Source organism: Phoxinus phoxinus (assembly GCF_949152265.1).
Source record: "Phoxinus phoxinus genome assembly, chromosome: 6".
NCBI lineage: Eukaryota > Metazoa > Chordata > Actinopteri > Cypriniformes > Leuciscidae > Phoxinus > Phoxinus phoxinus.
The window spans coordinates 39961517-39987470 of NC_136881.1; the positions used below are offsets into that span (position 1 = coordinate 39961517).

Consider the following 25954-nt stretch of genomic DNA (forward strand, 5'->3'; position numbering starts at 1 on the left):
ACATTGCACTTATTTTTCGATATAAGTACAACGTACTTAAGCCGCGTTTCCACCGAAATTACCCGGAACAATTTGTCCCAGGAACTTTTTTCCCAGGAACTTTTTTTGCCCCAGACCGGTTGCTTTCTGCGTTTACACCACGGTCTAAAGTACCGGGAAGATTATAAACTGCGCGCGTCTGCTCCTCCCAGTCTGCGGCGGACAGTAATCCGTTTTGAGCGCCACATTTATAATAAGTATGGAGGAGATTAAAACTGTGCTGCAGTTGTGTTTGTGATGTATTGCGGACATTGAATGTGAGATGGCTGGGACGAACGCGCAGAAAATTTCCTGTTACACAAATAGGCTACGTAACCTCGTCGTCGGTCCAGCTGTGTTTAAAAAAAAAATGTAAATTCCATATTTGCAGACGGACAACTCTCGCGCATGAAGCCACGAACCGCAATAGATTTTTAAAAATGCCGGTTAAAATAGAATGCTGCGTAGAGTCATCCAGTCAAAATGCGGCGTGGACACAACCAATCAGCATGTTCAGCGCACAAGTCCCGCCCCCGAAAGTTCCTGAACTTTGAAAAAGTACTACCTCGCCAGCAGGGACTTTCTGAGGGGGAAATATTTACCCGGAACTTCATTTAGACCCTGATTCCTGCGGTGTAAACACACCGAGTACCACCCCAAAGTTCCTAGTTCCTGGAGAATGTTCCCGCGGTGGAAACGTGGCTTTAAAGCCACTATATATAGTGGGACCAAAATATCTGTGGGGTATTTTGAGCTAAAACTTCACATACACACTCTGGGGACATCAGATACTTATTTTACATCTTGTGAAAAGGGGATTATACCCTTTAACTGATATCTGTGAAATAATCAGATAATCTGATTAGAATTTATATTTACGACTAGAGTCAATAATCAGAGTTTGAGGGATGGATCAGACTTGAAATTGTTACTTTTTTTGAAGACTAATAAATGTTTTAAAAAATATATAGCTTTCAACTGTAATGTTGGATGGCTATAATTAATGTTTAAAAAACGTATCTTAAAACTGTCTCTGCTTGGGCCTGCTTTCACAGACAGGGTTAGGATTAGGCCTTAGTTCAATTAGGGCATTTCAGTAGCTTTTATAAACGTGCCCTATAGGGGAAAAAAACACATTACTGGTGTATTTTGAGACAAAACAATGGTACTGACATATTTTAAGATGTGTCAGTGCAAGTTGCTTTCAGCTAAAACACATCAAACATGCATTTGTGTGTGTGTGTGTGTGTGTGTGTGTGTGGTTTAAAAAAGCATTTTCACACTGATGATAAACATAATGATTACTTCTATTCTCTTCCCGTAAGAGCATGTTGGCATTGTTAACTCGCTCGCAGATAAGAGATCAGTTTGTGGTGGTTGTCAGTTGTTGTGGATCACATTTGAGCAGGGTGGTTTGATCTTAGACCAGTCTGAAAGAAAAACACACGTCTGTGGCTTTCATGTGAGCGTTAGTGAGTCCGTCCAGCATATGCAGTAAAAACCAAGATACATTGTGATCGAATCACTAAAATGGCATTCATACCCCTTTTCCACCAACAAGAACCAGGTGCTGGTTCAGAGCTAGAACTAGAGCCGGTTCGGAGTTGGTTCTACTGACGGTTCTTCTAAGAACCGGTTTGCCTTTCCACAGGCTAGAGAGCCAAAACAGAGCCAGATATTACGTCACTGTGTATACATCTCATGTTGCCCAGCAACGCTAGCGCGGCAGCGCCAAACAAAAACACACCAGGCTTGTTCGAGATGGTTCGGCTTCTCGCAGACCGATCGCCGCGTGACATCAAAGCACTGCGAAAGCGATCAAAAGCACAAGGAGTCACATGCTCTCCAAATACTCCCGGAGCTCTGATCGGTCCGCGCCGCTCCGATGCATCTCGAACAAGCCATCAACAATAACGGACGTTGCAATACTATGGATCCTCATGGGATTGCAAAAATACATCGGAATCCAACGCGTTCGTGCAGCTCGCCGTAACTTACATAGACGGATATTATAATCGAGCTGCTATTAGCTCGACTAGCTGCTATTTAAAAATGGCGGTCACAAGTTTCTATTCGTCTTGTTGGTCACGGTAACCCCGCCCCCAGCCCCTGACGCAAGCGGTTCTTACTTGGCTCCGTTCTAGACCCTGCAATGATTTGGTGCTACTTAAGAACCAGTTTTACTGGTTCGGAGCTGGTGCTTTGGCGGTGGAAAAACAAAGAACCGATTTGAAACTAGGCTCTGGCTCCGAACCAGCACCAGCTCTGCCTTGGTGGAAAAGGGGTATCAGAGGGATTCATTCAGTCTCAGATGACACAATCAAAACAGTTTTAGAACTGTGAAAATGTTGTTTATGAAGATATTGGATATTTTACTCTAGTTGTACCAAATATATTTTTCTACAACCCCAAATTCAGAAAAGTTGGGATATTTTGTAAAATGCAATTAAAGTGTCATGACCTGGCATTGACTTAATTGCTTCCCAGAAATCTTGATACCATTACATGTCTCTACAATCCCAATAAAGGCATATATGCCTCCATGTCAGTGATACCCTCACACACATGCAAGTCACTCGTGCCGTTTGCACTGATGCACCTCTACATGACAGATGTTTGCTTTTATACCTGTCGCTGATGAACGTCTGGATGGTCCCTTTTGTCTTCGAGACTGAGACCTCAGTGTCCGTTGCTGAAACGTGGACTCATCTGACTGCACAGATTTCCACTGTGTTTCGGATCATCTGAGATGAGCTCGGCCCCTGAGAACACGCCGGCATGTTGAACTGATGTATGGCTTTCTCCTTCAGTTACAGAGATGCAAATGGCCTCCAATATGGTATATGATGATTTCTCATTCATTGGTGTCGATTTCTCTGGATTCCCTGAATCTTAACACAATATTATGTATCGTAGAAGTTGAAATTAAATTCTTGCAGTCTTGCATTCAGAAATGCAAATTGTTTCACGATTTTCTCATGCTCCTTTTACACTCGATCACGATAACCTCACCTATTACCAATTTATGCTTTTCAACATACTGTCGAACAACACAACCCTTTATTGGCTATTGATAGATGCACAATATTTTCCTGAAATTATGTAAATTATGTTTGACGAAAGCACAGTGTTAAAAGCCACAGTTTTTGAATATGTGAGGGCTGTGCGATATTCTCGACTGAATGCAAATGCATCTTCCTCGGAAGCCGTAGTGATCACATCAGTTTACTGTTCAGAGGCTGACAGTGGACACTACTTTCTCTTTAGAGGATTATCAATGTGAAGCCTTTTCAAGATCACAATGAACATCATCCTTCATTTAACAGGTGAGTAGCTGCTTTCTTAGCTCATGTTAAACAAAATACAAATGTTCATTTAAAAGGGAATGAGCAAAATTATTTTTCAAAAGAAGTAACGCAAATGGAGCGAATAGCTATGTGGTAAGACATGTAAAGCAGTTGCGCTTTACCCATGTTTGAATCCTGGCAAAAAATGCCTTAAAATCATCTTTTAAAAAAAAAATTAGAATAATGTTTATATAGAAAATATTGCCCTTAGATATATTAATATTTATTTTGTTTATTGCAAATTTTAACATGTATACGATACAAAAACGGACAAACTTACAAACAATAACAAGTTATGGCTCAATAGTCAACTAGAAAAATATAAAGAAGCCTCCCAGCAAACACTGTACGTCAATGTGACGTCAGGAAGACGTTGGACTCCAACTAATCCAACGTCAGTCTGACGTCATATTTTGGTTGAAAATTAAAGTCGGGTTGATGTCTAAACCCAAAGTTTGTTTGGCGTCAAGCTCCAACGTCAGACAGATGTGTAATTTTGGTTGGAATAAGCACCGCAAAAAAATATGACATGCATGGCAGCACATCAAATCTCTGAAGATCTCAGCAGAGGAGGAGTCAACAACTCAAACTCCATTGACTTGTATTGGATGTGCTGTGAGGTACAAGTCAATGGAGTTGGACAAAAACTACGATAAAACCTGTTGGAAAGCATCTTTTGCAGCGATTTTTGTGTGAGCATATCAGTGAACAACCCTGACCACTCAGTGAGTTTCACGTCTTCGTAAACGAAAGTTTAATGCGTTTAAGGAAGGATATTTCAGTGCACCTATCCAGCCATTGTGGAGGTGGGGGGGAAAGCGAAAGAAACCAAAAATTCTCGGGACAGCAGCATGTGTCCAAATTTTAATCTTAACCGCTCTATTTCATTAGAAATGATCTGAAAACAGGGCAAGTGTAAAATACCAAACTTGTCTTTTAATATTGTTTTATAATAGAAGCCATTAAATTGTATAGCATGAGAGCAATGTTGTTAATCAAAAATAATAAAATATTTTTAAAACATTTAGTGCATTGAACTTTTTCCTCTTCATTATTACTTATCCATCAATAATCAGTGTATGACTCTCAACAATGGTGACAATCTCTGAAATGCTTCATGCTCCAGTGCATGCTGGGTACCACCAATCAAAACTCACCCATATCTCCCAGCATGCATTGCGGCATTAATAAATTATGCAGATGAATTTTTTGTAGCTTGTTTTATGCTCAAGAGTTGATCGGATTAACTGGATATGTTGTTTGATTGTCACCATTGTTGAGATTCATATGCTGTTTCTTAAAGGATAGTTCACCCAAAAATGAAAATTCTGTCATAATTTACTCACTCTCAAGTTGTTTCAAACCTGTATGAGTTTCTTTTTTTGTTGAACACAAAAGAAGATATTCTGCAGAATGTTGGTGAACAGACAGTTGCTGGACCCCATTGACATCCATAGTATCTTTTTTTCCTAATATGGGAGTCAATGGGGTCCAGCAACTGTCTGTTCACCAACATTCTTCAAAATATCTTCTTTTGTGTTCAACCGAAGAAAGAAACTCATACAGGTTTGAAACAACTTGAGAGTGAGTATATTATGACAGAATTTTTGGGTGAACTATCCCTTTAAGAAGTCTGGGTGCGTCTAATCGATGCCGTAGATGAAAGGTTTTTGTGCACTAAATACACTGAAAAAAGTGCACATGGCTTGTCATTGGTTTAAAAAACTTTTTATACTTGATCTGACTTAATAAAATCACTTTTCTAGCTTGTCGTTGGTGTGAAAAAAATGATACTTTGGACCAACCTAAAAAAATTGCTGTAATTTGTTACAGCTAAATGTATTAGTTTTTCTCAAGCTATATTTTTGATTTGGTTGAAACGTTAATTGAGTTATGATTGAGCATTATTGGAGACACCTGATGATAACAAGCAGAATCACTGAAGGAGAAAATCGTAATTGGTGTGTTACCATTATGGTAATTAGTGTGTGTTTTAGTTGGGCTCTTGACCCTTAAATTATTAACTTTAGAATTTGTTTGGCTGCTGTACGTGAGTTATAACAGCCAGATGAACAAAGAGAAAATGTGATATGATGGTGTTGGTTGAGTTCTAACATTACCATAATTTCACAATCAATTGACCTGAATCACTGAATTCACATAGAGCCCAATTACTGGGTTACTATTGCTTTACTGATTATAGCAGTACTGTCCTTGAAAAGCATGATTTCATTTTCATTTATGATGTTTGTTACTTTTACAATGTGATCCAAATCATTTCTTAAAACCTAATCACATACAAAACAGTTTTTTTTTTTTTTTAAACACAGACATCAATAATCTGCCAGTGAATCTCAACAATGGTGACAATTATAAAGCATTGTGCAGTGCATTCTGGATGCCACCAATCAAATCTCATTCATGGCTCCCATCATGCATTGCTGCATGAATAAATAATGACTTATGTTCAGAGGTGATCTGTTTGTCACCATTGTTGAGATTCATATGCTAATTATTGATATCTGTGTGTGCCTACCTGAAAGACTTTTAAGAAGTTTTCTTCTTAATCTATTTGGATTTAAATGAAAAGGCTAAAAATGGCATACTCTACCAGGACAGTGCTGCTATAATCCATAAGGTAAACTTAACTCAGAAATTATGCTCTCAATGAGTTCAGTGTTTCAGGCCAACTATTGATTATGTTAAAACACAACCAACTCCATCAGATCACCTTTTATCTTTGTTCATCTGTCTGTTATAAATGAATTACAGCAGCCAGACAAATTCTAAAGTTGAACCAGTAAGGGTCAAGAGCCCAACTAAACTAAACACTGATCTCGATAACGGTAACCATTTTACATAAATTTTCTCCTTCAGTGATTCTGCTTGTTATCATCAGGTGTCTTCAATAATGCTCAACCATAACTCAATTAATCACTTAATTATCTAATTAACTTTAACACTGCTTCTGTGTTAATTTAACACTGGGGATTCTGCTGTGTAAAAAGTAGTTTTTTCCAAAATAAAAATGCTAGTTGTACCAAAATAAGAAAATGATTTATGGTCTCTATAATAAACAATATTTTAACTTTGTTTGAATGTAAAAAAAATTATTGGGTTAAAGAACTATTTTGATTTATATTAAATAAAATTTTAACGTTTCAACCAAATCAAAAATATAGCTTGAGAAAAACTAATAAATTTAGCTGTAACAAATTACAGCAATGTTTTTAGGTTGGTCCAAAGTATCATTTTTTTCAGTGTAGTTTTTTTTTTAACCATATTATTTGATAAACAGCACTGCTAGATATGCTGTAGAATCAAATGACTTCTGTTACAATATTAAAATCACAAGTGCTATATAATCAAAGCATTAGACACTGTATAAGATCAGGGGTTCAGCCATATACATGATGATATTTTTGGCTTCACAAGTAAACAACCAACATCAAACATAGCTACAACATTTATGCTTTAAAAACACACAATTATAGCAGCCATTATAAACTTTATATCAAAGAGTCAAGGGTCAATAGCATAACTAAAGAAAACGCTAACCACCACCATGGTGACTTTAAAATACAAAATATGATTTCATTAAAACGTACATTAAATAAAGTAAATCTGGTTAGTTTTAGGTGAAGCTGGTAATAAGTGTATGGCCATGCATTTCACCTTTTAGTTTGGTTTATTCCAACAAAAATTCAACGACTGCCCAACATTGGAGCTTGACGTCAAACAAACATTGGATTTAGACATCAAACTGACTTTCATTTTCAACCAAAATCCAACGTCTGAATGACGTTGTAGTCTATGTGCTTGCTGGCCTAAATATCCTCTTGAAAATGATTGCCAAGAAATGTAAAAGAAAGAAAAGAAAAAAGAGGAAAAAGAATGAAATCATATTATGAAAGAATATTAAACGTGGGATACATTTTATTTTTTTAATATAGCTTTCTTTTTTACAGACATTGAAATTGTATTTAAGTACAAATTTAGGTAACACTTTATTTCGATAGTCCATTTTAGACATTCTACTAACTATAAGTAACTTTGCTACTACATGTCAACTAACTGTCATTAGAGTATTAATAGACTGTCTGCTTAATATTTGTTAACACTTTATTTTGTTGGTCCCCCAACACGCATTCTACTGACTATAAGTAACTTGGGAACTACAAGTCAACTTATTCCTGTAACCTGAACCCTAACATCTAACCCTAACCTAACAGTCTGACAGTCTACTACAATCTACTAATACTCTAATGAGAGTTAGTTGACATGTAATTGACAAGTTACTTTTAGCTATAGAATGTCTAAAGTGGACTATCGAAATAAAGTGTAACCCAAATTTAATTCTAGTTTGAAGAACAAGCGGGGTTTACTTTTTGCATATTTATATTTATGGATTAATTAATATAAAATCCAATAAGAATGTGTCTAAGATAAGGAAAGATCACTGAACACATTTTGGACAATCATTAACATTACTCCAGGAAGACTGAGCAAAAGGACACTCCAAAAACAAGTGGCCTACAGTTTCAGAAGAAACTTCACAATAAGAGCAGGATGTATCAATGTTACTTCTATATTTCTGCAAAATAGATCATCAAAACAACTTTTTAGGCATAGTCTTGTCAAAAGTGTTATTCTGTTATTCTTTAAGGAGTGAGAACTGTTGCCAGTCAACACGGTGATCTCACAGTGATCTCATCATGTGGTCACAACGTGAGCAATGTGAGTTCACAGTGAGCTAAAAGTGTAACCTCACAGCGCACTCACTGTGTGCTCATGGCCACAATATGAGCTCATCCCAGCTAGAAATGTTATTGTTCTATGAATGTTTTGAAAGCATTACACAGTAAAAAATAAAACATAGATTTTATTTATATTTAATTAATAAAAATGAGGCAACAGATTACAAGCAATATTATTAATTCAATTTACCAAATTAGAATTGAGTAATAATTAATCAAATTAATTCCTTAAATGTTAACCATTTCAAATGAGTAAAAATTACAAAATATATGTTATTGCCAACATTGAAGACACCTGATGTTAACAAGCAGAATCACTGAAGGAGAAAACCATAATTAAAGTCATCATTATGGAGATCAGTGTGTGTTTTAGTTGGGTTCTTCACCCTTAAATTAATACGTTTTGTTTGGCTGCCTTACATGAGTTATAACAGCAGATGAACAAATAGAAACGTTGATCTGATGGTGTTGGTTGTGTTTCATAATTTCACAATCATTTGACTTGAATCACTGATCTCATGTAGAGTCCAATTTATGAGTTAAATTTATTTTATTAATTCTAGCTGCATAATATTATTAGCCTTTTCAATTAAATCCAAATGATCAAATCAATAATAATAAAAAAAAAGCAATGCATGATGGGAGCCATGAATGAGTTTTGATTGGTGCAACCCAGAATGCACTGCAACATGCTTTATAAATGTCACCATTGTTGAGATTCACAGGCTGATTATTGATGTCTGTTTCTTTTTTTTTTGTACAAGAGAAACTTTTTAGAATTGTTTTGGTTTACATTGTAAAAGTTAAAAATATGATGGAACACAAGGCCAGTACTGCTATAGTTAATAAAGTTAACTTAAGTCACAAATTGGACTCCATCTGAGTTCAGTGATTCAGGTCAAATGATTGTGAAATAATGATTATGCTAAAACACAACCAACACCATCAGATCACCGTTTATTCATCTGCTGTTATAACTCATGTACAGCAGCCAAACAAAACTTAAAGGTAATAATTTAAGGGTGAAGAGCCCAACTAAAACACACACTCATCTCCATAATGGTGACTTTAATTATGGTTTTCTCCTTCAGTGATTCTGCTTGTTAACATCAGGTGTCTTCAATGTTGGCAATAACATATATTTTGTAATTTTTACTCATTTGAAATGGTTAACATTTAAGGAATTAATTTGATTAATTATTACTCAATTCTAATTTGGTAAATTGAATTAATAATATTGCTTGTAATCTGTTGCCTCATTTTTATTAATTAAATATAAATAAAATCTATGTTTAATTTTTTATGGTTTCTGTAGCTAATTTTATTTTTGTTACAAGAATGTTCTCCTAAAAAGTAGGATAACAGTCTCTAAAAACATTTTAAAAATGTTTAGTGATTACATTGATAGAACATTATCCCCTAACATTATTATAAGGGTTTAGCGGGAAGTTTCCCAACAGACACAGGACTGATCCTCTTAAAAGAGGTTTAGATGTCGAAGTTGGTTTGAAAGTAGTTGTTTGGTTTGGTCACCATTATGGAGGTCAGTGTTTGCTGTAGTTGGGCTCTTTGGCCTTGACTATTTGATGTTAGTTTTTCTCTGGCTGTTGTGTTTGTTAAAGAAAGAGAAAATGTGAAGTATATACACAGCAAACACTGTGTTCACAGCAAACACTCCAGTGTTAAATGAACACTCAAGAGTGTTAAAGTTAATGAGATAATTAAGTTATTAATTGAGTGATGATTGAGCATTAGTGATGAACACCTGATGATAACAAGCAGAATCACAGAAGGAGAAAATCACAAATTGTAAGCCACCATTATGGAGATCAGTGTTTGCTTTAGTTGGACTCTTGACCCTTATATTATTAACTTTGGCTTTTGTGTGTCTGTTGTTATTATAACAGACAGATGATCAACGAAAAAAAGTATCTATTGGTTATGTTATGACAATCATTTATAATTTCTGAATTTGATTTAAATAGTTTATTTCAGCATAATTGTGATTCTACATAATCCAGAATTTTTGATAAATACATAAGGAAAAATTTATTTTAAAGTTGTTTTGAAAAAAAATAAACACTTGATTTTGGGCACACAGAGACATGAAGATTCAGTCTATGCATCTCAACAATGGTGATGAGAAAAATATTCAATTAGGAAAAGGAAATTACTTCGACAAATCAGATCATAATTTATTCATTCCGCAATGCATGATGGGAGCCATTAATGAGTTGATTGGTGGCAGCCACTGCAACATGCTTTATTCTTGTCACCATTGTTGAGATTCACAGGCTGATTATTGATGTCTGTGTTTTTGATCAACTATAATTGGATTATCTTAAAAATACTGAAAATCATATGATTTAGAAATATAGAGCTGCTGTATTAGCAAATTAAACCAAACTATTTAAATATGTTTTGGTCATTTCAGATCACAATATGATTATGCCAAAACACCATCAGATCACAATTTCTCTTTGTCCGTCTGACTGTTATTACTCAGTAACAGCAGACAAGCAAAATCTAAAGTTAATAATATAAGGGTCAAGAGCCCAACTAAAGCATTTTTTTTTTGTAATAAGTGAAGCTAGTAATGCTATTTGTGGAGTTGTTTAATAAAGTTGGATCCTGACATCAGAAACATGTTTAGACGTCAACCCAATTTTACTTTTCAACCAAAATTTGACATCTGAGTGATGTTGGAGTCCACGTCCAATAACATTTTTAGCTGGGATGAGCTCATATTGTGACCATAATATGAGCACACAGTGAGTGCACAGTGCGGTTACACTTTTAACTCACTGTGACCTCACATTGTGATCATATGGAGAGATCACTGTGAGATCAAAGTGTTGACTGGGTTATTCTCCACTATATCCAGTGATTTTCTCTCTCTAGTAATTAAAGACTGATATCTGATGGATTTATCTCTCTAGCGCTGCAGCTGATGATAATCATAAGTAACGCAATCGTAAAATCTCAAGGAAACGGTTACTGCTCTCCTCTGACGAACACAAACTGCATAAATGCGTCCAGTTATGTGAACTGTAGTGGACAAAATGACTCTTGCACGGCGTATTCCTGCGAACGCCAGAGTGACGGCTGCTCCTGCAAGGTCGGATCCTACAACTGCAGCAGCAACTGTAGCTATGAAGTTTCTCCAGATATCTGCAGATACAATGCAGAGTCCCGCTCCTGCCTGAGAGGTGTGTACAGCACTGTCCTTCGTGTGTACAGCATCTTTGTGTGTCATATGCTGTTTTTATTCAATTTCATCCCGTTTTTTTTACTTCCAGATTTGAAGACTTTAGACAACTTCAATGGGGTATGTTAGAACGAGTTTCGAAAAGATGGTCTATAAATTACATGTAGCTTAATACACTCTATAATTCATGTTTACTTTCTTTCATCCGTTGTCTTTTCTTTTTCTGGAGCAGTTAACTGCAGATGTCATAGTGAATCTTGTTGATATGATTGCCAATATGACGAGTCAAATGTCTCCTGAAGTGAGTCACGTTTCCTGGACCTGAACCAAGGGTCATTCTCAAAAAAATCTAGATTTCTCCGGTTTACAAAATGTTTTGAATTCAGCTCGGTTTATTTATCTGCCCTAAAATGTTGTCGTATGTTTTAACAGCTTGTTACTATTACCTGCACATAATGGACACCATACCTTGTATTTTTTTATTTCATGAATTAGGATTAAGATTTTTTTAAGCTTTGTGTTATGAATATAAAATAATGACTTATTAGTTATAACATTATGCCCCAGTTTCACAGACAAAGCTTAAGGCTAGTCCCAGACTAAAATTAAGGTTTGAGCTGGTGAAACTGTTTAACTTTTAAAAATGTCAGTGCCATTTTTTTTTTTGTCTCAAGATGCACACCAGTACTGGTTTTTATTTATTTATTCCTAAGGCATTTTATAAAAGTTACTTAAAAGTCCTAATTGTACTAAGGTCTTATCTTCCTGTCTGTGAAACCAGGCCGATGCCATTTAGTATACGCGGTTCTATAGATATGCAAATTAGCCCTTCCTCCACTCACACCAGCTCAGAGATCCACGAATCTTGGCGTTTCCATCCAACCTTTTTCGAATGCAATGTCCTCAAATGTGCATTAAAATAGGTGGATGGAAACATAGCTAATGACACGTTTAAAAGTTTTTTTTTTTTTTTTATAATTTATTTTATTAATTCAATACACACAGTAACCATATGCATATTTGAACAGCATCTTGTAACAAATCAAGAGACAATCATTCTTCTTAATTTATATTATTATATTTATTTAGTTTATTTGCACAATTGACCTATGGCTAAGCCACGCCAACAAACGCGATGAGCAAATCACAGTAAAGTAAATGTGCACTGTGTAATTGTTAGCGGTATCTAGTGGTGAGGTTGCGAATTGCAACCGACAGAAGTTACAGTGGCCGAAAGGAAAAGATGTCGTCGTCTGAGACAGAGTAGCCAGTTAAGCAATGAGGTTTCTTTACAAAGATAACCACATAAAGTAAAGTAAGACATTATGTTTACTTCATTATTCAGTAAAACTAAATGTTATTGCAAATATTATTGTTACTTGTTCATCATTGTGTCAGTGTTTTATCCGCTGACTTTAGCTCGCTTCTTTGCACGAAGAACAACATAGTGACGAAACACATTTTGTCCGTTTAGGGCCACTGCAGAAACATGTTGATGTAAATGGACCCGCGGTGTATGTAGATAGAAATGGCTATTTTCTAAGGTAATAAAAACATAACGGTTCATTAACCCTGGAAAAGTAAATTATTTAAAAAAATTAACAAATAATTGTACAAGATGAAGGGGATAAGGCTTTGTTTTTGACAAGACAAGTAAAATTTAACAAAAAAGTATTTATATAAAAGTAAAACTATTTCATATTGTTTTTAAACGTATTGTTCTAAAATGAATTTATGTCACTATTTGACTCTAAAGTCAAGGAGCAAGTTTGTCACCATATTTTGAGAATGACCCATAGATTAGCTATTACACTCTTTTGCCATAGAAATCATTTGTATTTTACAGTAGCATCTCTTTGGTATTTGATTAGATGGCGGAAGACTACTTGAAGATTGTTGATGCTGTCCAGATAAACATTTCATACTTAGCCAGTGCTGAAAATAAAGATAAAGAAAAATTAGTGTCATATGGAAACCGTTATCTGAACGCCTTTGAGAAGTTGGTGTCTGCACTGGTGAAGCCAACAGAAACGTACGACTTGAGAGATATTAATCTCACCAATACAGGTAAAGAGCTCTGTTACGTTCCTGTTTGTACTTGTGTGTTTGACAGATTTGAGAAACAAAGCTGTGATGCTGTGAAAGTTGTGCGTCATAGTCAAATATGTTCTTCTGGAGAAGTCCAGCTTTTCCTAAATGTTTTTAATTTTTTATAATTGCATAATTGGTTAAAATCTAAATACCTTTTTTCACTATAAAGAAACCTTTTGTTAATTACAACGTTTTTCATGAATGTTAAATATTCTTACTGGAATCAATGCCAATTAAAACTTTTAGATTTAAAGGTTACAGGGCTATAATTAGAAAAACACATCAGCAAATAAAAGATTATATCTGTTTTGTTTTCTTGTTTCTTGTAGAAGTAAGAGTTCTTGCGGTGGGACCAAATGCATCTGTAAATAACGAACCTCCGATCCGTACAGAAAAAGCTAACATGGATATTGACCTTTTTGAGATTGCCAAGAACAGCACTTCAAGTATGTGAGAAGTATGAACAAGTACAATAAAAATACACATGTGAACATTTGTTCTGGCTGCTGATAAAGCCCAATGTTTATTATTTATTTTTTATTTTATCTGAAGAAGTTTAATTTTTTCCCCTTTTTGTGCAAATTGATGTGACTAATTTTATGTTGGTCTGTCTCACAGGATCAGCTGCTGTGGCTTTCATGAGCTACAACTCATTGGAGAATCTACTGAAGCCCGACTTCTTCAACACATCAAATGACACGAATAAAACCATGATGTCCACTGTGATCTCAGCTACTCTTCAACAAACCAACACCAAACTCACCAAACCAGTCAACTTCACCATTAAACACATCAGAGTGAGTTCATTTATATGACTCATACAAGCCACTGTTCTGATCTAGCAAGCTTTACTGTGAACGAAAAAGATTTGCTGAAAAAAAAAAAAAAACTGATGTACAATGTTGTGTCTACCCTGTGAAGGAGTTTGAGCCCAGCGGTTCTCTGTCCTGTGTGTACTGGAATATCAGCGAGTGGATTGTAGATGGTTGTTCTGTTTTAAAGTCCAACAGCAGCTTCACTGTGTGTTCCTGTGTTCATCTGTCCACATTCGCTCTCATCATGCAAACCAGCCGCCCACCAGAGGTACGAGAACATTTATAGTGAGCATTGAAGAACAGCACAGATTTGGCACTCATGTACTCTGACATGTTTTCTCAGAGCGACTCACTGCTGGACCTGTTGAAGCTGTTGAATTTGGTGTGTGTGATCGTGGGGCTGGTGTTCTTCAGTTTGGCCCTGTTGACCTTTGCCCTTTGTCAGTGGAGTCCTGGAGTGAATAATGTGGCTCGAATCAACATCTGCATCAGTCTTCTGTGTGCTCACCTTCTGTTCCTGCTCACACAACAGTTCCTGAGACTCATACGCCCTCGTCAGGTGAGAATGATGAAGGAGTCCTACAGCTCAGCACAGTCTCACTGAGAATCATCATAACCGTCTCTCATGATCTCCAGGTGTTGTGTGCCGTGATATCCGGTGTGCTGCACTTCCTCTTTCTCTCCGGCTTTGTGTGGATGTTGATTGAAGCTGTGCTGCTCTTCATCTGTGTGAAGAACCTATCACAGATCAGCTCCAAAAAGAGGGAGGTGCTTAACAGTGGATTCATGTGTGTGATTGGCTATACGGTTGCTCTGGTTGTGGTGGCCGTGTCTGTCGGGCTTTTTCCTGAAGGATATGGAAGTGAAGAGTGAGTTGTTGTTTAAAGACAATTTGATTAGAAGCAAATATTGTAAGGTAGCTCTGGGCTTTTGTGAAATTTCTGCCATCTGATTAAAGAACATTTTTTACAAACACTGTAATTCAGTTAATATATAGTGTTTCCTCTAAACAGATGCTGGATTAAAGTGGATAAAGGTTTTATCTGGAGTTTTCTGGGTCCTGTTTGTGTCATACTAGCAGTAAGCACATTTCTTATTTCTCATGTTTTTAATTTATATTAAAGGGAAAACAAGGTGATTAATTATTATTTTATACTTTACAGTTAAACATGATTTTCTTCATCAACATCATCATCAATCTGAACTCAGCTCTCAAAAAACTGAACGCTGAAGTTTCACAGATGAAACAAACTAAGTAACAAACTTTCAAATTTGAACACTCCATATAAAGAAAAAAAAAGTAGTCAATAAATACATATTAACTCTTTCTCTGCAGGATTATGGTATTTAAAACACTGGCTCAGTTTGTGATTCTTGGTTGCTCCTGGATTCTGGGTTTCTTCACTAATGGCAGTAAGGCGCTGGAGATCCTCTTCCTGATCTTGAACTCCCAGCAGGGAACCTTCATCTTCCTGGTCTATTGTGTCCTCAATAAAGAGGTCAGACATCGATCAATTTACCAACATGCATGTCAAAACTGAATATGAAAGAATATTACAGTTGTTTTTCTGCAGGTCCTGTTCTTGTCTTGGCAGTCCGTGTCTTTTATAGAGAAATGTCAGAGGCAGTTGTTGAAAGTCCCCCTCCCTGTCCCCCGCCCTGTCCCCCCCACCCTGTCCCCCGCCCTGTCCCCCGCTCTGTTCCCCCCCGCCCTGTCCCCCCCCGCCGTGTCCCCCGCCCTGTCCCCCCCGCCCTGTCCCCCGCCCTGTCCCCCGCCCTGTAACATATTTGAATATAACGACTGAAACGTAATTTATTCCTCTCTCGATAAGTCATTCCAACAATGATGGCAACGGATGTTGGTAGGTTTAAGTATACCAGCCACCGCACTAGCCATTATTTTGAATGGAAGGAGACATAGGCGTATTTTCCAAATATTAATGGCAAGGAAAGCCCCTTATACTTGGGAGCGGCTTCTGGGTGTTTTCCCCTGCTTCAAGGTCTTGATTGTGGCATTTCTTTGTGGTTTCTTTAGTCTTTTACGGGTTTAATAAAGAACTCTGACTAGTTTTCTGTCCAAACACACCACATAATCTACATTAGGTGACCTTATTTGAATTGCCTTTTTGCGATACATTGGAGGTTTTGCGAAAATGTACGTGTTTCCATTGGGCATATTTTCAATTTTCAATTTGAAAGGTAATGGAAACGCAGCTAGTATTTACTTCAGAAAGTCTCTTAAAATACATTGTCTGACCTGTTTATTATAAAGAAATTCCATTATGGTTCATGGATTTCTGAGGTGAGATAGATGTCATGAAGTCACTCAGTTCCTCTCGTCTCATTCTTGTCCAGATCAGACAGCAGTACAGGAAGTTCTTCAGATGTCTTTTAAGTGGATGCAAACAACACTGAGAAATACACCATCATCTTCAGGAAATAAAAAGTACTGCTTAAGTGCCATTAATATACAGGTGATGTTTTTATGATTCCAGCCTGTATTCCCCTGTCTCGTGGTTAAGGACTTCTATGTTGAAGTGTTTCTTTTCCATTTGTTTAGGTGTTCACTTCCGGTGTTTAGTTCCTGGTTGCCTTTGTTCCTGATTCCCTTGTCCATTGCTACCCTCGTTTTTCACCATGGCCACACTTGCCTACACCTGTCCCTCTTTAGCCTCTTGTTTTCCTTGTGTATTTATACCCTGTGTTTTAGTTGCCTTGTGTCGGTTGTTGTCTTTGCATGTTTTGTAAAGCTGTTACACTCTTGTTCCTTGCATTTTGTTCATGATTTGAATTTTTGATGTGGATTATCTTTGTGTTTTTTAAATCAATGTTGCTGCATCTGAATTATTGTTCTTCTCTTCACTGCTGCTTCATAACATATATTATGATTACAGTAAAACAATCAATGTTTTGGATGTTAAATGTAATCTCAGGCCATTTCTTAAAATGTTTTTTTTTTTTTTTAACCTACACTGTGTGATTTTTAAGTTGATTCTTAGCAAAAAAACACTTTGATCTTTAAAAATTATATTTGTTCATTCATTTGTAATTACTTCCACCAACTAATCAAGTATTCTCGTAAGCGTAGAATCTGCCATTCAGAATGCATACGAGCGAGTCGCTCGAATGGCGGAAGCCATGTTGCGCCTCCATCTTGAAAATACATTAGCCAAAGAGGGACACACCTGGAAATTCAAGTTTCGCCTTTCGCGCTTTTACTCAGTGGCACCGTTACGAATGCGAGGGGGAGATTACTCGCGACTGCCGGCAGATAATACGGCCACCGTAGAAGTTAAAACGCCCTAGGAATGGGAGAGGCTAGAAATTAATATGCAGTTGGTAGTCATATAAAATTTCACCTCTAGATGGGAGAAAATCCTACACAGTGTAGCTTTAACAGTCTTTTGATAAATACTATTAATGTAGAACTTCTAAATGGTATTATTTAATCTTTTTTGAAATCACAATATTTTCTTGGTGGAGGGTGAAATGCATATTCTTTTTTTACAGACTGAGTTCACTGTTGAGTTCAGAAAGCTTCCAGAAAGGAAATGACTGTTTCTTCTGTTTAGATAATTTTTATATTACTTTAAATATTCATATGGCAAAATATATTTTCAGAAGGGAAGGTCACAGGTTTTATAGGTGTAGTGTATTTTTGTATTAAAACATGTTGATTGAAGATTTATTTTTGCTTTCGTTCAGGTTTTATTTCAATAAATTTTTTGTTACAAAGTTATGTCTTAATAAACTGTGATATGAGTGGGTTTGTGAACATGTTTTTCCACATTCCACGAAAGACTGACTGACTAATTTGTGAAGAATATCTAGCTTGAGAAATGAAATCAAGCCATCTTCTGCAATAACTTTTTAGAATAACGTTTGAAATTATTTCATGATGATTATAAAACCATTAACAAGAAACCATCATCACCTGGGGCCTCATTTATAAAACTGTGCGTAGGATCCTTACTAAAAGTGTACGTGCGCCCAAAAGCCAAAAATGGCGTGAGCAAAAAAATATTCAGACTTATAAAACCGTGCGTACGCCAGAACCTGCGCAGGATTCACTTCATAAATCCCACTCAGCGGAAGATTGTGCGCACATGCGTCTCCTCCCCGAAATAACCATATATGGAGCTTACAACGCCTAGTTTTACTAGGCATAACCTCATCTGCATATCATTTGCATATGATTATTCATCCACGTGATAACATGTTTAACGGTACAAGACATTAGGAAAATATGAAATATGGATGTGCCGTACATTAATAAAAATCATTTAGTAGCCTATCCTTGCCTTGTTTTTGAATAAATAAATCAAATAGTGTAAAGTACATTTCAGAGAAAGCTTTCCACTGGCCAAATAGTCTTTTTAATTGATTTATATTTTTAATGGAAACAGATAGACCTTGTTGTGCATTATATTTGCACAATCTGCTATTATCATGATAAGCAATCTTAAAACATTGAAACACAGCATGCCAAAGGAAACGTGTTCAAAAGCATTGCATCCACAACAAATATTTATAGGCTATTTATTGAATATATATATATATATATATATATATATATATATATATATATATATATATATATATATATATATATATATATATATATATATAGGCCTATTACTTTTCAGTAAATGTCATGTAGTTTAAGTGTTTAACTCCGTTAATGATATGGCATATTTAAACTAAATGTTTATATCAGAAATAAAACATAGTTTAAATCATTGTTTTATATAAACTGTAGCCTATTTATGATTAGGACTCATAATGAAGATTTACAGTTTTACTTCATCTGCCGTTAGATATGCGTCAGTTTCACTAAACGGCCTGACGCGCTCGCTGGCGCGGACATTTAAGGTGTGGATATTTGCTTCAAGTGATAGGCTTGGTGAGTGAAATTATATTTGTATTATCTTTCTGTATATGTATAATTTTATTTTGATTTTCTGTCTAAAAGTGACAAAAAAAGACATTTAACTCCAGCTCACCATCGGTGTTGCCAAACTGCTCCATCTCCAAAGCGTTCGTAGGCTACGCATGGGTCAGAGTTTGCGTGCAGGTGCGCACATTTTCCCGTCAAGTTTGTTTTTATAAATCACAACTTATGCGTCGGAAGTGGCGTACGCTGCTTTCAGGGCCTGTTTTGTGCGTACGCAACGGTTATAAATGAGGCCCCTGATCTCATGTCACTTTAGCTTTCTTTGCTGCAGCAAATGTGATTGACAAACACACTGTCATAACATCCAAAAAGATAACTTAAGAGTTAAGAGCCCAAGTAATGGAAACACTAATCACTGTTATGGTGACTTCAAATGAAACGGAGTTAAACCTCTGTTAATTCTCAATAAAACTTCTGTAGACGTCTGACAGAAATAATCAGTCAGGTTAGTAATAAGTGAAGCTGGTGTAACAGAGGCCAGCTAGTAGTTGCTGTGCGAGTAAACCTCACTCCTCTGATCTCAATAGGCGCTCTAGCGACAGACACTAGAGGCTGCAGTCTTTGGCCTCCTTGATAGAACGCCTGACTCTCATGCCGGAGACTCGGGTGCGAGACCCGCACGGAGCGGGGTGAGAAGAATCCGGGTGGAGGGGTTACACTGGTACACTTGTGGAGTTGTTTAATCCTCCTCTGCTGAGATCTTCACAGATATAATGTCTTCTTTTCTCTTCAGTGGATTTCATCTAAGACTGTGTCTGAAGTCAGTTGTAGTTTGTGTTCTTATTTCTCTCTCGTTCAGTGCTTGTTCACAGCAGGTGTTTTGATTGGTTGAAAGAATGTTTTAGGAACATCACACTAACCTTTAAATAACATTATATTAACATTCAGGAAATAGGACATTTTTATGTTCTTGGAATGTTAGATATTAATTTTCCTAGAATGTTACATTTTAAATCGAAATTAAGTTGAAAGAACGTTTGAGGAACATTATACCTTTTAAAACAAGTTCCTCTAACGTCTAAGAAAACTGGACATTTTTTTACGTTCACAGAACCAACACTGAATATTTGGAGAACGTTAACAAAACTCTGTTAGCGGGGGCACTGAACCGGATTCAGCTGTGGCTCCCCATCCTCAGTGCTCACACCAGTATGCAGACATTTCAGATCCTATAAACATTTACAAACATAATACAAAAATAATCTTAACAGCACACTGTAATTTTCTATTTTAGAAGTAAAAAAAAATAAATAAAAAAAATTCCACAGCTGTCGGTATTTGACCGTACATTTCACAGTTTTTTTTTAACAGTGTAGTTCAACAAATGTGAACTTTCCTTCAGTGATTCTGCTTGTTACCAGCAGGTGTTCATTTCTCAATCTTCACTTAAATGCGTAACTGGCAAATACACACCGATACAGTCACATGTGACACATATCTGACACAAGTTGTGTAACTAACACATTAGTGTGTAAAAGGTTTCAACACACTGCTGTTTAAGAGGAATAACACATTAGTTGTATATTAAAGGTAACACAACATGTGTAGTCCTTATAAACACAGAGATGTATTAAGAATCGACACAGGTTGTGTGTTAAATTTGACACAACATGTGTTGTCCCTAAGCACACACACTACATGTGTTAAAATCTACAAAACATGTGTTAAAATCTACACAACATGTGTTGTCCCTTAGCACACACACTTCATGTGTTAAAATCCACACAACATGTGTTAAAATCTACACAACATGTGTCATTTTTAACATCTCTTTTTACAGGTTGTGTTGTTTTCACCTCATCATTTTAAGAGCGTGTGACACTCACCATCACTGTGGTATGGTAATGGTATGCAGTGTTTGCTACAGTATGTTCTCAAACAAACCAGCCAGTGCAAATAAAAGTTATTTATATACAATATTTTGTCAGTTGCTCCATTTTAATTAAATTCAAAGTACAAACTTGGTTAGCTGTTATTTCTTCATGAACTTTTCTCAAAAGCCGCATTATCAATCAGGGGTTGAAGCGGGAATAACTGAATAATGTACAGTACAGTGAGTCTGTCCAGTCATTGAGCTTGAAACATTGTCTTGTACTTTGTGTGCACATGCATTCTGTACTCGACTATTGATTAAACGGTTCATATTTTTACATCTGCCCCTTTCGCTTTATTTTTAAAATGACACAATTTGTGTGTTAAAATGACTTACACATTTATTGTGTTACATTTGACACAACATGTGTTGTCCCTGAGCACACTCACTATATGTGTTAAAACTGACACAACATGTGTTGTCCCTGAGCACACTCACTATATGTGTTAAAACTGACACAACATGTGTTGTCCCTGAGCACACTCACTATATGTGTTAAAACTGACACAACATGTGTTGTCCCTGAGCACACTCACTATGTGTTAAAACTGACACAACATGTGTTGTCCCTGAGCACACTCACTATATGTGTTAAAACTGACACAACATGTGTTGTCCCTGAGCACACTCACTATATGTGTTAAAACTGACACAACATGTGTTGTCCCTGAGCACACTCACTATATGTGTTAAAACTGACACAACATGTGTTGTCCCTGAGCACACTCACTATATGTGTTAAAACTGACACAACATGTGTTGTCCCTGAGCACACTCACTATATGTGTTAAAACTGACACAACATGTGTTGTCCCTGAGCACACTCACTATATGTGTTAAAACTGACACAACATGTGTTGTCCCTGAGCACACTCACTATATGTGTTAAAACTGACACAACATGTGTTGTCCCTGAGCACACTCACTATATGTGTTAAAACTGACACAACATGTGTTGTCCCTGAGCACACTCACTATATGTGTTAAAACTGACACAACATGTGTTGTCCCTGAGCACACTCACTATATGTGTTAAAACTGACACAACATGTGTTGTCCCTGAGCACACTCACTATATGTGTTAAAACTGACACAACATGTGTTGTCCCTGAGCACACTCACTATATGTGTTAAAACTGACACAACATGTGTTGTCCCTGAGCACACTCACTATATGTGTTAAAACTGACACAACATGTGTTGTCCCTGAGCACACTCACTATATGTGTTAAAACTGACACAACATGTGTTGTCCCTGAGCACACTCACTATATGTGTTAAAACTGACACAACATGTGTTGTCCCTGAGCACACTCACTATATGTGTTAAAACTGACACAACATGTGTTGTCCCTGAGCACACTCACTATATGTGTTAAAACTGACACAACATGTGTTGTCCCTGAGCACACTCACTATATGTGTTAAAACTGACACAACATGTGTTGTCCCTGAGCACACTCACTATATGTGTTAAAACTGACACAACATGTGTTGTCCCTGAGCACACTCACTATATGTGTTAAAACTGACACAACATGTGTTGTCCCTGAGCACACTCACTATATGTGTTAAAACTGACACAACATGTGTTGTCCCTGAGCACACTCACTATATGTGTTAAAACTGACACAACATGTGTTGTCCCTGAGCACACTCACTATATGTGTTAAAACTGACACAACATGTGTTGTCCCTGAGCACACTCACTATGTGTTAAAACTGACACAACATGTGTTGTCCCTGAGCACACTCACTATATGTGTTAAAACTGACACAACATGTGTTGTCCCTGAGCACACTCACTATATGTGTTAAAACTGACACAACATGTGTTGTCCCTGAGCACACTCACTATATGTGTTAAAACTGACACAACATGTGTTGTCCCTGAGCACACTCACTATATGTGTTAAAACTGACACAACATGTGTTGTCCCTGAGCACACTCACTATATGTGTTAAAACTGACACAACATGTGTTGTCCCTGAGCACACTCACTATATGTGTTAAAACTGACACAACATGTGTTGTCCCTGAGCACACTCACTATATGTGTTAAAACTGACACAACATGTGTTGTCCCTGAGCACACTCACTATATGTGTTAAAACTGACACAACATGTGTCATTTTTAAAACATCTCTTTTTAGAGTGCAGGGACCCAGAAGACCATGAGTGTCACTCTTTTTTTTCACGCTAACATAAAAACAGATATTATTAAAACATTTTTTCTTTTTTGGAGATCTAGAAAGGGTTGAGATCTGTACAAAGTTTCATGCCTGGACAAAGAGAACCTTTTTTTTTTATTCAGTAAAAGTCATTTGCAGGTTAACAAGACCCTGATGACCATCAGAGGGTTAAGTTGTAAAGTTGGTTAATCTTATATTTGTTTTGTTTGCTGAGCTCAGAAAGCGGTGTCTTCTGTAAGGAGAGTGATAAACATTTAAAACTAAACTATAACAATAATTCACTGAGCAGCTAAGGTCTCAAAAAAACCCAACAATGACACGAGGATGACAAAACAGATTCACTTTCAATTGATCAAAACAAGTAAATTAGTAGATTGGATTTTGGTTTGGTTTAGGTCACATTAAGGCTTTCCTATATTATTGTAATGTTTTTTGTTGTTGTTACAAAATACCTTAATAAGCAAGCATAATAAACAATACTATAATAATTGTGTTTTAAAACATGATTTTTCACATTCCACAAAAGAAAAAAGCTCAATAGACTGACTCTGATTTGAGAGGAATACCCTAGAATCATATGAATGAGACTTGAAATGTCCATCTTATTGAGGAAGTTACTGTTGGGATTAGTCATGATGACTGGTCGTGTTGAGCTGAGAGAAAACAACATCAGCTAATGGTCAAGCAGCGGTCAATGTCATAGCAACCATCACAGTCCTCGAGTCAAAACTGATAACCGATAAAAACCTGATAGTATACCTGATATATACATTAGTGTAATTTTCATGCTAGAACAGAAAAGTCATGTTTTTATGAAAATGCACTGACAAGGAACTGGAATTTGTGACTGTTTTATGTACAGATTGAATTTGAATTTGAGAAGGAAAAAGTGGAGCTCATATTTCCTCATTGGAATGATAAACAGATAACCTCTATAAACACCACAACACACACATTTCCTTCAGTTGTGTTGGGTGAGGATCACTGTATATCAGCGTATATCAGGTAAGATCGTTATAATTCATATACAATAACTGTATATTATATTCATAGTTAATTGCCCACTATGAAAACACTATTTTTTACAAGCATTTTTTCATTATTTATTGCATTATGCTTTGACAACAAGTGTTTAAAACTCTCCTCAATCTTAACTCTTCTAATTTGCAAACATATGAATGCTGTGGCATGTTTTTCACGTGTGTTGAATGTGCTTTTTTTTTTTAAGTCATGTCAATGCAATGGCTAATTAGATTATTCTCCAACTGTACAGGAAACTTTTCCTCTGAACTGGTTTGTGGATAAACAGAAATACACTGGATTGTCAAATGGCTTCCACCTTTCATAAAAGTAAGTATTTTTCTTTTATTTAAACGGTAGTTCCTATTGCCCCAAACACTTTTATAACATGACCTGCTGTCAGATGAAAAATGGAGTTATCTCAAGCTTAAAATAACACTCCAGGAAACTGTATTTTGTGACAGGCTTTACAAGAACACCAGCTACCATCTCTGTAATGTTGTGTAAGTAAGCAGTGTTTTTTTTTTTTTTTTTTTGCTTGTTGCTTGTTGCTTTTTCTGTTGTAATGAATATAACACAAACGGCCCACAGAGTGTTTTATTAAATATTTAGCCAAATATGGTCTTGCTCTTAGTTCTCTTTAAAACATTTGACCTTGTTTCAATTATTTATGCAAAACCCCAATACACCTCTGAAGTCCAGGATGAACTCACCAAGCTGAATACAAACAAATCTGCTTGTCTTGATCCCATGTTCTTAAAAGCAGCCTGCATTGTTGCTGCTCCCGTCACAAGACTATTTGACATGTCTATACAGCTCTTTGAGTTCCCTATTGATTGGAAATCAGCCATACTTTTCCCCCTCTTCAAAGGGGGTTCTGAATCTGAGCCAAATTGTTATCGCCCAATTTCCATCCTACACAGCAAAATCCCCTGTGTTAAATTAACACTGCTCAGAGTTTATATAATCCACAGTCTCAGAGTGTTATAAGTAACAACTTTAGTGATTCTGCTTGTTAACATCAGGTGCAATAATGCTCAATTATCATTCAAATATTCACTTAATTATCTCATTAACTTTAACACTGCTTCAGTGTTACTTTAACACTCCGAGAGTGTGGATTATAAAAACTCCGAGCAGTGTTAAATCACGCAGAACATATAAGGTCCCACTCTGCAGAGTGTTAAAATAACACTGAAGGAGTGATAAAGTTAATGAGATAATTAAGTGATTAATTAAGTGATGATTGATCATTAGTGATGAACACCTGCTGTTAACAAGCAGAATCACTGAAGGAAAGATAAACACAAGAACTACCACTGACTTTTAGTCACAGCCTAAAATTAAATCAGCTGAAGAGAAAAGAAGACATTAAATCTGTGAAGATCTCAGCAGAGGAGGAATAAACAACTCCACAAACAGCATTACCAGCTTCACTTATTACTAACCAGACTGACTTTATTTCTGTCAGACGTCTACAGAAGTTATATTGAGATTGAACAGAGGTTAAGATGTTGATGTTTTAAAATCACCATTATGGTGAACAGTATTGCCTTTAGTTGTGCAAGTTGACTCTTGACATTTGATGTGAGTTTATGTTCTTTGTAACAGTGTTTACCAACATACATCATTTTTTGAAAAGAAAGCAAGAAACAAAGATGGTTAGGTGATAGGCCTA

The 25954-nt window shown here is 36.4% G+C and overlaps 1 protein-coding gene across 2 annotated transcripts; it reads left to right on the forward strand.

Annotated features, from left to right (window-relative positions):
* The first annotated feature begins 13726 nt into the window (after window positions 1–13726).
* On the forward strand, window positions 13727–17393 carry LOC306999676 (adhesion G protein-coupled receptor E3-like). Of its 2 annotated transcripts, XR_013797893.1 has the most exons (10): window positions 13727–13867; window positions 14040–14218; window positions 14343–14504; window positions 14580–14795; window positions 14873–15105; window positions 15250–15316; window positions 15400–15491; window positions 15573–15735; window positions 16592–16710; window positions 16797–17393. XR_013797893.1 is itself a non-coding variant. In XM_079614553.1 (9 exons), exons 1-9 carry the CDS (start codon window positions 13825–13827, stop codon window positions 16649–16651), a joined length of 1215 nt encoding a protein of 404 aa, XP_079470679.1. In that variant the 5' UTR covers window positions 13757–13824; the 3' UTR covers window positions 16652–16747. The 2 variants fall into 2 exon arrangements, 1 of the variants encoding a protein (XP_079470679.1); XM_079614553.1 differs by lacking the exon at window positions 16797–17393 and having other exon boundaries at window positions 13757–13867; window positions 16592–16747.
* The last annotated feature ends 8561 nt before the right edge of the window (window positions 17394–25954 follow it).